The sequence below is a fragment of the Taudactylus pleione genome, unplaced genomic scaffold (assembly GCF_031769625.1).
Source record: "Taudactylus pleione unplaced genomic scaffold, aTauple2 ptg000685l, whole genome shotgun sequence".
Lineage (NCBI taxonomy): Eukaryota > Metazoa > Chordata > Amphibia > Anura > Myobatrachidae > Taudactylus > Taudactylus pleione.
This window is the reverse complement of record NW_028285087.1, coordinates 5,242,965-5,255,851: the sequence shown is the minus strand read 5'-3', so window position 1 is coordinate 5,255,851 and position 12,887 is coordinate 5,242,965. Positions and strand designations below refer to the sequence as shown.

Below are 12,887 nucleotides of genomic sequence, written 5' to 3'. Positions count from 1 at the left end.
TCTACGTGTACAACCTCCCTTTGTCCCTCCTGTGGCTCCGTGGGATTTGTCAGTGGTTCGCCATGCACTTCAGGAACCTTAATTCGAACCACTGGACTCAGTAGATATCAAATGGCTCACTGCGAAGGCTGTATTTCTTCTGGCTCTAGTATCTGCCTGTAGGGTATCGAATTTAGGGGCGCTCTCCTGTCGCTCCCCATTTCTAATCTTTCATCTGGACAGGGCTGTTCTTCGAACGTGCCCTGGCTTCCTTCCCAAGGTGGTCTCTCGTTTCCACCTTAGGGCCCTATTCAATTTGAAGCGAAAAGCCGTTTTCACATGGTTTTTAAGCGATCATTTTTTTTTTTTTTTTTTTACTCTGTATTCAATTCCATTCCGTTTTCGCCTATGCGGAAAGTCAAGGCACTGAAATAAGGCTATACTTTTTCTCCACAGATTAGCAGGTGAAAAAAAGTGTAAAATCTATATTTTGGGGGTGCAGATGTTGGGGAAACACTCAAAACCCTTGGTATACCGCCCAATGGACAATTCACCCCCAAAAAAAGAAAAAATTTCCAGGATCACTCCAAAAAACACCTTTGACATTTGGGGCCAAAATGACAAAAGTTGGGGAACAACTTCAAAAACTAGCTAAGCTTCTGGGGGTGCTCTAAGAAGGGGCCAAGTGTTTTGGGGATTGCAGGTGCTTGTATGACGGAGGAATTTCACTTTTCAAAAACTCTACTTTAGAGACATTAAAATATGCTAGTACCCATTTTCAAGCACCCCAACTTTGATGGGACTACTTATTTTCAACAAAAAATACTGCTTAATACCATTCTTCACCACTTTCAAGGACGCTAATAACAAGGATTTTAAACAACTTCAGTACCCCAAATAGTTTTATTAGGGCTATTTGAACACTTCTACATTGATCCCCAATGTTAGTGCATCTTTTTGGGGGGTGTAATGCTGATTTCCCCAAGTCTGATAGTACTTTCCGCCTGTTCTGCATTCGCCGCTTGCAGTTTTGGAATTGAATAGGGCGGAAAGCGGGGACGCGCGCGATAAGTTTTAGTGTCAAACACACGCGATGTAGGCAAAGTCTAGCAGGCAGAACTTTTTCACGGATGCAGAACTAATTGAATACAGTCCATAATGAGGAAATTGTGGTTCCGGCCTTTCCATCACAAGTCCTCTCGGCAGGTGAGGCCTCTTTGGATGTGGTCCGTGCTCTGAAGACCTACGTGGACCGTAATAGTTCCATCAGGAAATCGGACTCCCTCTTTGTCCTATATGGATTCCACAAGAAGGGATGGTCAGCTAACAAACAGACTCTGGCCTGATGGCTTTGCATGACTCAAACTCACAGGCTTACACGCAGACTGGCTTTACTGTGCCGGCTACAGTATCTGCTCATTCTACTCGCTCTGTGGGCAGCCCGCCGTGGCGCGTCTGCCGAACAACTATGCAAGGCGGCCACGTGGTCTTAGGTTCTATGCCTTTGATACATTTGCCTCTCAGGATGCCTCCTTCGGGCGCCGGGTTCTCTCAGCTCAGGAGCATCCCCGCCCTCGAACAGCTGCTTTGGGACATCCCCATTGTCTCCCTGTGGAGCACTGTGGACCCTGAAGAAGAAAAGGAGAGTTATGTTAAAACTTGCCCTTGTTGACTTTTTTCGAAGTCCATAGGCACCACAGGGCACCCGCCTGACGCACCTGGCTTCTATGGGTTTCTTCTCTTGGTCACTTGTTTCCTTCTCTATGTGAGAGTGTGATTCCTCAGTGTACCAGTCTTCCTTCTCTCCTGTCCTGCTCCTGCCTTGGGCTTGTTAACAAAACTGAGTTGCCTTCAGGCTGTGGGTTGGGTATAGGGGAAAGGACCGGAGCATCCTGGAATAGAAAAACGCTTTGCTGTTGGTGTCCGGTCCTCCAAGTACCACCTACACCCCATTGCCTCGCTGTGGACCCTATGGACTTCGAAGATAGAGAGTTCACAAGGGTAAGTTTTACCATATCTCTCCTTATTTCTTTTATTCGTTGGTATGTCCTCCTCCTTTACCAGTATATCCAGTACAAATCCACTGACACCTCTACCATACACTGATTTACAACAGTATATTCATTTAATATATCTAAATTAAGACATCACCTGAATGTCACGTTTAGGCCTCGTGCACGTGTTAATTTTAAGCATTTCGTTCACTTTCTCAGAATCTGTTAAATGCTCTTTGACAATACTGAAGAGAAACAGACCTGTGCGCACACGCAGGTGATCCGGGATGCAGTCAGGAAGCCAATGGTCGAAATGCCGACCGCTGGCTTCCCGATTGTGTAATCCCGAGAGGGGACTAATGACAGGCGTTGAAATGCCGACGCCTATCCTTATCCCTACGCCGGGAGGCCGACGCCCAGCATACTGAATGAAGGTAAGCTGGACGGCGGGACCGGACAGTCGCGGGGGGGGAGGAGGGTTAGGTTAAGGGCTCCCTGGGGGGAACGTAGGATTAGGCACCCCCCCGGAAGGGTTAGGCAAGGGGAAAGGGGGGGTTACAGTTAGGCAACCCCGGGGGGAGGTTAGGGTGAGGCACCCACCCGGGAGGGTTAGGTTTAGGCTGCGGGGAAGGGGGGGGTTAGGTGTAGGCACTTACAGGTGGGAGTAGGGTTAGGCACCCCCCCTCTCGGAAGAGTTAGGGTTAGGCGAGGGAAAGGGGGGGTTAAGGTTAGGCACCCCCGGGGGGGAGGTGAGGGTTAGGTTTAGGCTGCGGGGAAGGTGGGGGGGTAGGTTTAGGCACTGGGGGGAAGGTTAGGGTTAGGCACCCCTAAAGGAGGGTTAGGGGAAGGGAAAGGGTTAGGATTAGTGAATTTACTTACCCCGTCGGATATCTTCACTGCCGGTCTTCTGCTGTCGGGATTTGAACCACGGCATAGGTCCGGCGGTCATTCATACCGTTCCCGGTGATGCACAGTATACCATAACAATTGCCCATATGCGAATGTACAAATAGACGGCTGCACATTTGTTTCCATCTGTGTTTTAGGTTACAAGACTTCAATTCATATGTAACATTAAACCTGGCATACAGATGTGTTGTCCTACATCTAGCCTCAATACACTACGCAGTGTGACTTGCCTGGCGTGAGTGTGACTATGCTGATTAATATGTGACACTTGTACAGCGCCTGAGTCTGAATATGAACTTGAAATTCAAAAAGCTGCGGCCGCTGCATTGTAGCACTTCGTATACAGATTCAGAGACTTAAGGCCCCCACACGCGGAGCGATATAGAGGCCGATCTGGCGGATTGGAACGATATCGCAGCTCTGTCAATCCTTGTGTGGGCATGATCTCGTACACTGCGTGCTCCCGTGGGGTCGTCCGTCCCTCCTTCAGATCTTTCTGCACGCACAAGAGATCTGGAGAATTGACGAACGATCCCATGCTGGTCTATGCGTTGGGGGGGCATGTCGGGCACCGAATCGCTCCGTGTGTGGAGACCGCTCGATATGTCGGCTGTTGGATCATGGTTCGCGTCACTGGGTACTCATCGTACCAGGGGCTTTTTAGCGCAACTGCGGCAAAGATGTATAAGGACTCATCTGTATAGATGCAATGCAAATAGATAAAAGACAACATCACCTTGTGTGGTGCAAAGTTTACTCTTGGTAAGGAGTCTGTTTCAGAGGCCCCGATGTACCCAGTGCTGTACTGCACTAGGCACAGCCAAACAGCGTTATCCTGTGATCTACTCCAAATCTGTACCTCACCCGTGAGGGCCGCATCTCTCTGTATCCCCAGCAATTACACCACAAGTCCTTCACTGATTTGTAAAGTGCCGACCTAATACACTGAGGGATCGTGACACTAACAAGTTACTTACAGTGACGTAAAATCTGTATTAACCTCACAAAGGTTTACACAGTTACAGTATTACTAATTGCGCCACAAAAGAGATATACAGATATGGTATTGTTAGTAACCTCACAACGGGGCGGCTCTAATTTAATCTGCCCAATGTAAAGCGGTCTTCCTGCATTCAGATGGCAGATAAGGGCGCATATTGCCTGTTACTGGTAGAGGCAGCTATGTAGTGTATTTATAATGATGCAGCCGGTACAGTATAGCAATCCACCAGGTGTCAGTGACATCACGGTGACCAGGTCTATTAGAGTGCCGTAAATGTACTGACCGATTTATACTATTACCTAGTGACGTGATGGGGGGGTGCCTTAACATTCTTGTGAGAAACGCCCTATAATATTCCTGCCTACCTTGTGTGTAGCGTTTAGTTCTCTACAAAACCGCCCTCATTATACGTCCATGGTTCTGCCAGCTGTAATCGCCGGGTCCCGGATGTCACTGGTAAATGCATGACAAAGGTGCCCGTCTCCATACGATAATGGGTAGGGGGTGTGGAAGGGAAGACCTAATCCAGTTCACGTTTACCTGTAGCCATGGAGACCAGGGTTTGTTTAGTGTATATGTAAAATCAAGATGAACATGTTTCTTGCATGTTGAATTGTTTTCTGAAAATGAGTGTATTATATTTAGCACAAGATGATTATTTTGCTTGCATAGCAAACCTTGGTACCTGGTAGTGATCACGTTTCCCATAGGTAATCTATGGCGCTTGTATATTCCTATGGACATGATTGCCGCAGTCGGTGTGCTATGTAATTGCTGAGGCAGTGTTGGGTCGTCAGTCACTGTGATATCACAAAGCGTCCCCATGAAGTTTCTCTTTATCTTCCTGTTCTTTGTTCTGCGTTGTAGGAGTCGGACGGCGGATTGTACATCTGCATGAACACCTTCCTGGGGTTTGGTAGACCCTATGTAGAACGACACTACAATAAAACTGGTCAGAGAGCCTTCCTGCACCTCAAGAGGATCCCAAAACCGGTACTTGGACTGATTGCTTGTGTGTCATAGCACAACACTTTGCTGGTGGAGGCAGAGACATCCGAGGCTGCATGAGACAGAAATGAGTATAGGTGCCTTATTACACAGGACAGGGTACATTGCAGAGGTTGCCACGGCCAACAATAGGAATCGGTCTACTAAAACCTGGCACTGTACAACCATTCCTGCGACTCTCTACTAGTCTTTATGGTAAACCAAGAGCCAGAGACACCTGAACAGGTGGGATTGGCATATATATACGCGCACCTGAGCAGGTTCCATAGAGACACATACATAGACCCCGGAGCTGGTGGCATAGGCGTACATATAGAGACCCCGGAGCTGGTGGCATAGGCGTACATATAGAGACCCCTGAGCTGGTGACATAGGTGTACATATAGAGACCCCTGAGCTGGTGGCATAGGCGTACATATAGAGACCCCTGAGCTGGTGACATAGGCATACATATAGAGACCCCTGAGCTGGTGACATAGGCGTACATATAGAGACCCCTGAGCTGGTGACATAGGCGTACATATAGAGACCCCTGCTCTGGTGGCATAGGCGTACATATAGAGACCCCTGAGCTGGTGACATAGGCGTACATATAGAGACCCCTGAGCTGGTGACATAGGCATACATATAGAGACCCCTGATCTGGTGGCATAGGCGTACATACAGAGACCCCTGAGTTGGTGGGATAAGTACAGAGATGTCAGAGATTAGCGCATACCCTGAGATGGTGATAAATACAGAGATGTCAGAGATTAGCGCACACCCTGAGCTGGTGAGATGGGGATAAGTACAGAGATGTTCGGGGCTAGTGTACACACTGAGCTGGTGGCATAGGGATACATGCAGAGACCCCTGAGCTGGTGAGATGGTGATAAATACAGAGATGTCAGAGATTAGCGCACACCCTGAGCTGGTGAAATGGGGATAAATACAGAGATGTCAGAGATTAGCGCACACCCTGAGCTAGTGAAATGGGGATAAATACAGAGATGTCAGAGATTAGCGCACACCCTGAGCTGGTGAGATGGGGATAAATACAGAGATATCAGAGATGAGCGCACACCCTGAGCTAGTGAAATGGGGATAAATACAGAGATATCAGAGATGAGCGCACACCCTGAGCTGGTGAGATGGGGATAAATACAGAGATTAGCGCACACCCTAAAATAGTGAGATGGGGATAAATACAGAGATGTCAGAGATTAGCGCACACCCTGAGCTGGTGAGATAAGGGATAAATACTGAGATGTCAGAGATTAGCGCACAGCCTGAGATGGGGATAAGTACAGAGATGTCAGAGATTAGTGCACACCCTGAGCTGGTGAGATGGGTATAATTACAGAGATGTCAGAGATTAGCGCACACCCTGAGCTGGTGAGATGGGGATAAATACATAGATTAGCGCACACACTGAGCTGGTGAGATGGGGATAAGTACATAGATTAGCGCACACCCTGAGCTGGTGAGATGGGGATAAGTACATAGATTAGCGCACACCCTGAGCTGGTGAGATGGGGATAAGTACATAGATTAGCGCACACCCTGAGCTGGTGAGATGGGGATAAGTACAGAGATGTCAGAGATTAGCGCACACCCTGAGCTGGTGAGATGGGGATAAGTACATAGATTAGCGCACACCCTGAGCTGGTGAGATGGGGATAAGTACATAGATTAGCGCACACCCTGAGCTGGTGAGATGGGGATAAGTACATAGATTAGCGCACACCCTGAGCTGGTGAGATGGGGATAAGTACAGAGATGTCATAGATTAGCGCACACCCTGAGCTGGTGAGATGGGGATAAGTACAGAGATGTCAGAGATTAGCGCACACCCTGAGCTGGTGAGATGGGGATAAGTACATAGATTAGCGCACACCCTGAGCTGGTGAGATGGGGATAAATACATAGATTAGCGCACACCCTGAGCTGGTGAGATGGGGATAAGTACAGAGATGTCATAGATTAGCGCACACCCTGATCTGGTGAGATGGGGATAAGTACAGAGATGTCAGAGATTAGCGCACACCCTGAGCTGGTGAGATGGGGATAAATACATAGATTAGCGCACACCCTAAAATAGTGAGATGGGGATAAATACAGAGATGTCCGAGATTAGTGCACACCCTGAGCTGGTGAGATGGGGATAAGTACAGAGATGTCAGAGATTAGCGCACACCCTTAGCTGGTGAGATGGGGATAAATACAGAGATGTCAGAGATTAGTGCACACCTTGAGCTGGTGAGATGGGGATAAGTACAGAGATTAGCGCACACCCTAAAATAGTGAGATGGGGATAAATACAGAGATGTCAGAGATTAGCGCACAGCCTGAGATGGGGATAAGTACAGAGATGTCAGAGATTAGTGCACACCCTGAGCTGGTGAGATGGGTATAATTACAGAGATGTCAGAGATTAGCGCACACCCTGAGCTGGTGAGATGGGGATAAATACATAGATTAGCGCACACCCTGAGCTGGTGAGATGGGGATAAGTACATAGATTAGCGCACACCCTGAGCTGGTTAGATGGGGATAAGTACAGAGATGTCATAGATTAGCGCACACCCTGAGCTGGTGAGATGGGGATAAATACAGAGATGTCAGAGATTAGCGCACACCCTGAGCTGGTGAGATGGGCATAAGTACATAGATTAGCGCACACCCTGAGCTGGTGAGATGGGGATAAGTACATAGATTAGCGCACACCCTGAGCTGGTGAGATGGGGATAAGTACAGAGATGTCAGAGATTAGCGCACACCCTGAGCTGGTGAGATGGGGATAAATACATAGATTAGCGCACACCCTAAAATAGTGAGATGGATAAATACAGAGATGTCAGAGATTAGCGCACACCCTGAGCTAGTGAAATGGGCATAAATACAGAGATGTCAGAGATTAGCGCACACCCTGAGCTGGTGAGATGGGGATAAATACAGAGATGTCAGAGATTAGCGCACACCCTGAGCTGGTGAGATGGGGATAAGTACAGAGATGTCAGAGATTAGCGCACACCCTGAGCTAGTGAAATGGGGATAAATACAGAGATGTCAGAGATTAGCGCACACCCTGAGCAGGTGGGATGGGGATAAATACAGAGATGTCAGAGATTAGCGCACACCTTGAGCTAGTGAAATGGGGATAAATACAGAGATGTCAGAGATTAGCGCACACCCTGAGCTGGTGAGATGGGGATAAGCACAGAGATGTCAGAGATTAGCGCACACCCTGAGCTGGTGAGATGGGGATAAATACATAGATTAGCGCACACCCTGAGCTGGTGAGATGGGGATAATTACATAGATTAGCGCACACCCTGAGATGGGGATAAGCACACCCTGAGCTGGTGAGATGGGGATAAGTACAGAGATGTCAGAGATTAGTGCACACCCTGAGCTGGTGAGATGGGGATAAGTACAGAGATGTCAGAGATTAGCGCACACCCTGAGCTGGTGAGATGGGGATAAATACATAGATTAACGCACACCCTGAGCTGGTGAGATGGGGATAAGTACAGAGATGTCAGAGATTAGCGCACACCCTGAGCTGGTGAGATGGGGATAAATACATAGATTAGCGCACACCCTGAGCTGGCGAGATGGGGATAAGTACATAGATTAGTGCACACCCTGAGCTGGTGAGATGGGGATAAATATAGAGATTAGTGCACACCTGAGCTGGTGAGATGGGGATAAGTACATAGATTAGCGCACACCCTGAGCTGGTGAGATGGGGATAAGTACATAGATTAGCGCACACCCTGAGCTGGTGAGATGGGGATAAATACATAGATTAGCGCACACCCTAAAATAGTGAGATGGGGATAAATACAGAGATGTCCGAGATTAGTGCACACCCTGAGCTGGTGAGATGGGGATAAGTACAGAGATGTCAGAGATTAGCGCACACCCTTAGCTGGTGAGATGGGGATAAATACAGAGATGTCAGAGATTAGTGCACACCTTGAGCTGGTGAGATGGGGATAAGTACAGAGATTAGCGCAAACCCTAAAATAGTGAGATGGGGATAAATACAGAGATGTCAGAGATTAGCGCACACCCTGAGCTGGTGAGATAAGGGATAAATACTGAGATGTCAGAGATTAGCGCACAGCCTGAGATGGGGATAAGTACAGAGATGTCAGAGATTAGTGCACACCCTGAGCTGGTGAGATGGGTATAATTACAGAGATGTCAGAGATTAGCGCACACCCTGAGCTGGTGAGATGGGGATAAATACATAGATTAGCGCACACCCTGAGCTGGTGAGATGGGGATAAGTACAGAGATGTCAGAGATTAGTGCACACCCTGAGATGGGGATAAATTCAGAGATTAGTGCACACCCTGAGCTGGGGATAAGCACACCCTGAGCTGGAGAGATGGGGATAAATACAGAGATGTCAGAGATTAGTGCATACCCTGAGCTGGTGAGATGGGGATAAATATAGAGATTAGTGCACACCTGAGCTGGTGAGATGGGGATAAGCAAACAAAAATGGCAGCTGCTCAATCAATCCAGCAGTACTAATCAACTGGTGAGATGGGGATAAGCACAGAGATGTCTGAGATTAGTGCACACCCTGAGCTGGTGAGATGGGGATAAATACAGAGATGTCAGAGATTAGCGCACACCCTGAGCTGGTGAGATGGGGATAAATACATAGATTAGCGCACACCCTGAGATGGGGATAAATACAGAGATGTCTGGTATTAGCGCACACCCTGAGCTGGTGAGACTGAAATAAGAACAGCGGCGGTGGAGCTCACAGGACATGACAAGGGGGTAGGACGGGCGCGATGACACATACTTTGCCTGAATAGTATGTCCATGTTTTTCAGAAGTCTGATGACTCCAGTTCTAACATAGGAGATCCTCCTCGCAAGAAACCAACCCGTCTCGCCATAGGTAAGGACTGAATCCCTGACCTGCCTGTCCGGCCTTTCTGTTGGCAATGGCTACACGGGTGCTCTGTGTCTGGGGTAAAATAAGAGTTGATAATGGCGACTTCATAACAATGTGAGTTTCTCTCTGTGCTGCCTCCTGTGTGCTGTTATTCATCCTGTTATTTCTGCCTCTCGCTCTTTGTTGCCCCCCACTGGCCATTCTGACATTGCTTTGGACGTCTTATCCTCCATGTCTCTCTCTTTAGGAATGGAGGGCGGATTTGACATGTGTGATGAGCAGTGTGAGTATGAGGAAGAGTTGAAATTGGTCATTCTGCCCGAGTTCCTGGAGATTCAACGGGATGGAATGTTGGGACTCCCGGAGATGGTCAGGGACCGGGTGGGTAATGTGAGGTGTGTGGTTGCGTGTGTGTGTGGGGTGGTGGGATATACTCTTGTAGATATTAATATAGCTACATAGGGGCTTAAAGTCAGAAGACTGGTCTGTTTTATGCTGTTTTATGTGATCTTGTTCCCGACTATTCAGGTATCTTCTGCCATCGATGCCATTTTAGCAGCCGATTCCGCTTCCCGCAAGCAAGAGATCCAGGCGTGGGACGGGGAGGTGAGGCAGGTCTCTAAACACGCCTTCAACCTCCAACAGCTGGAGGGAGCCCCCCGCATCCCTCCGTGGTGAGTGGCTTACATTTCCATTGTCCTCGATGTAGCTCCTATATGTCCTGTCTTGTTACACTGTCACGCGTAAGTCTTTGCTCCATCTCCCTCTCATTATTAAGCTGTATCTCCCATTTTTCTCAGCGGCTGGAAGTGTAGCGTCTGCGACCTGCGGGAGAATCTGTGGCTCAATATGACCGATGGAGCGATCTTTTGCGGAAGACGATACTTCGATGGCAGTGGAGGGAATAACCACGCTGTGCAGCATTACAGGGAGACAGGCTACCCGCTCGCTGTCAAACTGGGCACTATTACCCCCGATGGAGCTGGTCAGTCTTCTGTTATTATCTGTTTATTATTATTGTGTTGTTACCGGGCTCTATTCTCTTATTGCTGCTGTTATTGTTGTGAGAACACCGCCCCCTCCTTTGATCTTTGCTTAAAGGTGTTAAATATGTTCTTGAAGTCATTCTTGCAGTTATCAGTTTCTGTTGTGTCAGTCTGTAGTGTTTGCTATAGATGCACTAATGTCCTCCTCACCACGAATTCTAAAGTGGGTACACATTAGACGATATGTCGCCTGCTCCGGCGAATCGGGCCGACAGATCGTCTAATGTGTACCCACCGTGTCGGCCACATCGCATGCTGCTCAATTTGTCAATGTTACGAACGACCCCCCCATGCATTTGGATGCGGTTGGTGAGCGACCTATCGTGCGGTCGTTCATCAGATCGTGCGGTGTGTACGGACCGCACTATATGTGATCCGTCGCATCATGGGTCGGCTGGGTACACGCATCGTGTAACGTATACCCAGCTTACGGGTCACTATTCTTATTCTCCTGGATGTGCCCAACTGCCTTTGGCACCGTTTACTACCCTGTCCTCCTTCACACCCTCTACTCTCATGGGCACAGGGGCCCTCTCTTGGCTGTCCACCAAGCTCTCATCTGTTTAATCTGTCTCTACCTCCAACTAATTCTCCCCCTCTTCCTGTTGGTGTTCTCCAGTGCTCAGTCCTTGGCCCCCTTCTCTACACCTCCTCCCTCACGTGATCTCATCAGCTCTACAATACCCCCTCTATGCTGCTGATAAACAAATCTACTACTCCTCCTCTGACCTCTTCCCCACCAGCCTCTCTCACATCCACGTCCGACTGTCTCTTCTATCCCTTCATGGATGTCCCAGCGCTTTAAGCTCAACATGTCGTCTCTTTCTATCCTTCGTTCTCTTTCACTGAATCTCGCGATCTTCCCCCAGATGTCTACTCGTATGATGAAGACGATATGGTCCTGGATCCCAGCCTGGCGGAACACCTTGCTCACTTTGGTATTGATATGATGAAGATGCAGAAGGTGAGAGAGGCCATACTGTGGGGTGTTCTCACTGGCCCTTACCCTCGTACACACATGTAACCGCTCTCCCCATTACTAGACGGACAAGACCATGACCGAGCTGGAAATCGATATGAACCAGAGGATTGGAGAGTGGGAGCTGATCCAGGAGTCGGGGGTACAGCTGCAGCCCCTGTACGGACAAGGGTACACGGGGATGCGCAATTTGGGGAACAGCTGCTATCTGAACTCCACCATGCAGGTTATATTCAGTATACCTGCCTTCCAGCGCAAGTGAGTGGCCAAGAGCCCGGGGCAGGGGGGTAGGATAAGGGGCGGGGCTTGGGAGGAATCCGGAGTCCGTGTACCAATGACTGGGGCATTAGTGTATTGGGGAGATCACTGGAGAGAGATTAGTTCCACCTTATTGGGAAGTGAATTTACCTGACTTAGTTTCTATGATCCTGTATGAGGTAGGATGTGGGGACAATGAGAGCAGAATGGGTAATGGGAGATGAATATTATAGATCATCTGTACATCTCCAGCATATGGAAAACAATATAGTAGGGACTGTAACAAGGTGACACGTGGTTGCAAACAGGGCCGGCTCCAGGGTTCTGAGCACTCTGTGCCGGACCCTGAGAGAGCGCCCTAAGATCGCGCGCAGCTTCCAAATTTGGGGGCTTGGCCTAATTACCATAGGCCACGCCTCCTGTGTGACGTTATTTGGAGACGTACCCGCATGGCACGCCTTCAAATAACGTCAGGCTGGGGGTAAAGCCCAGCACTCCGTCACTGGCTGGGCTTTCCCCAGCCCTCTCCTGTCAGTGAATGATTGCCGCGCGCATGCGCGCGGCATACATTCACTCTGCGGGGGTCCGGCACCGCCGCACAGCTGCGGCAGTGGGGGTCCCCAGCCTCCCCGATTTTACCACCCGCGGGCCACAGTACTGTCCCGCTGAAATCGGGATGCTGGGGAGGGGTGGCGACTTTGTGCGACCGCACTGGTCGAACACCCCTAGAGCCGGCCCTGGCTGCAAATTAGTAGTACAATGCAGACCTCATTCTGTTAGGGTGGATAAGAGATGAGAGCATCCTATTG

The 12,887-nt window shown here is 49.0% G+C and overlaps 1 protein-coding gene across 2 annotated transcripts in view; it reads left to right on the top strand.

The window, feature by feature from the left end:
- USP5 (ubiquitin specific peptidase 5) overlaps nucleotides 1-12,887 on the top strand; it is a 48,174-nt gene that overhangs the window by 8,056 nt on the left and 27,231 nt on the right. For both annotated transcript variants that reach the window (XM_088456060.1, XM_088456061.1), the window contains exons 2-8: nucleotides 4,753-4,878; nucleotides 9,732-9,798; nucleotides 10,043-10,176; nucleotides 10,324-10,469; nucleotides 10,596-10,780; nucleotides 11,711-11,805; nucleotides 11,885-12,078. In XM_088456060.1, the coding sequence (XP_088312186.1) occupies nucleotides 4,753-4,878; nucleotides 9,732-9,798; nucleotides 10,043-10,176; nucleotides 10,324-10,469; nucleotides 10,596-10,780; nucleotides 11,711-11,805; nucleotides 11,885-12,078 (947 nt within the window). The remainder of the gene's footprint in view (nucleotides 1-4,752; nucleotides 4,879-9,731; nucleotides 9,799-10,042; nucleotides 10,177-10,323; nucleotides 10,470-10,595; nucleotides 10,781-11,710; nucleotides 11,806-11,884; nucleotides 12,079-12,887) is intronic.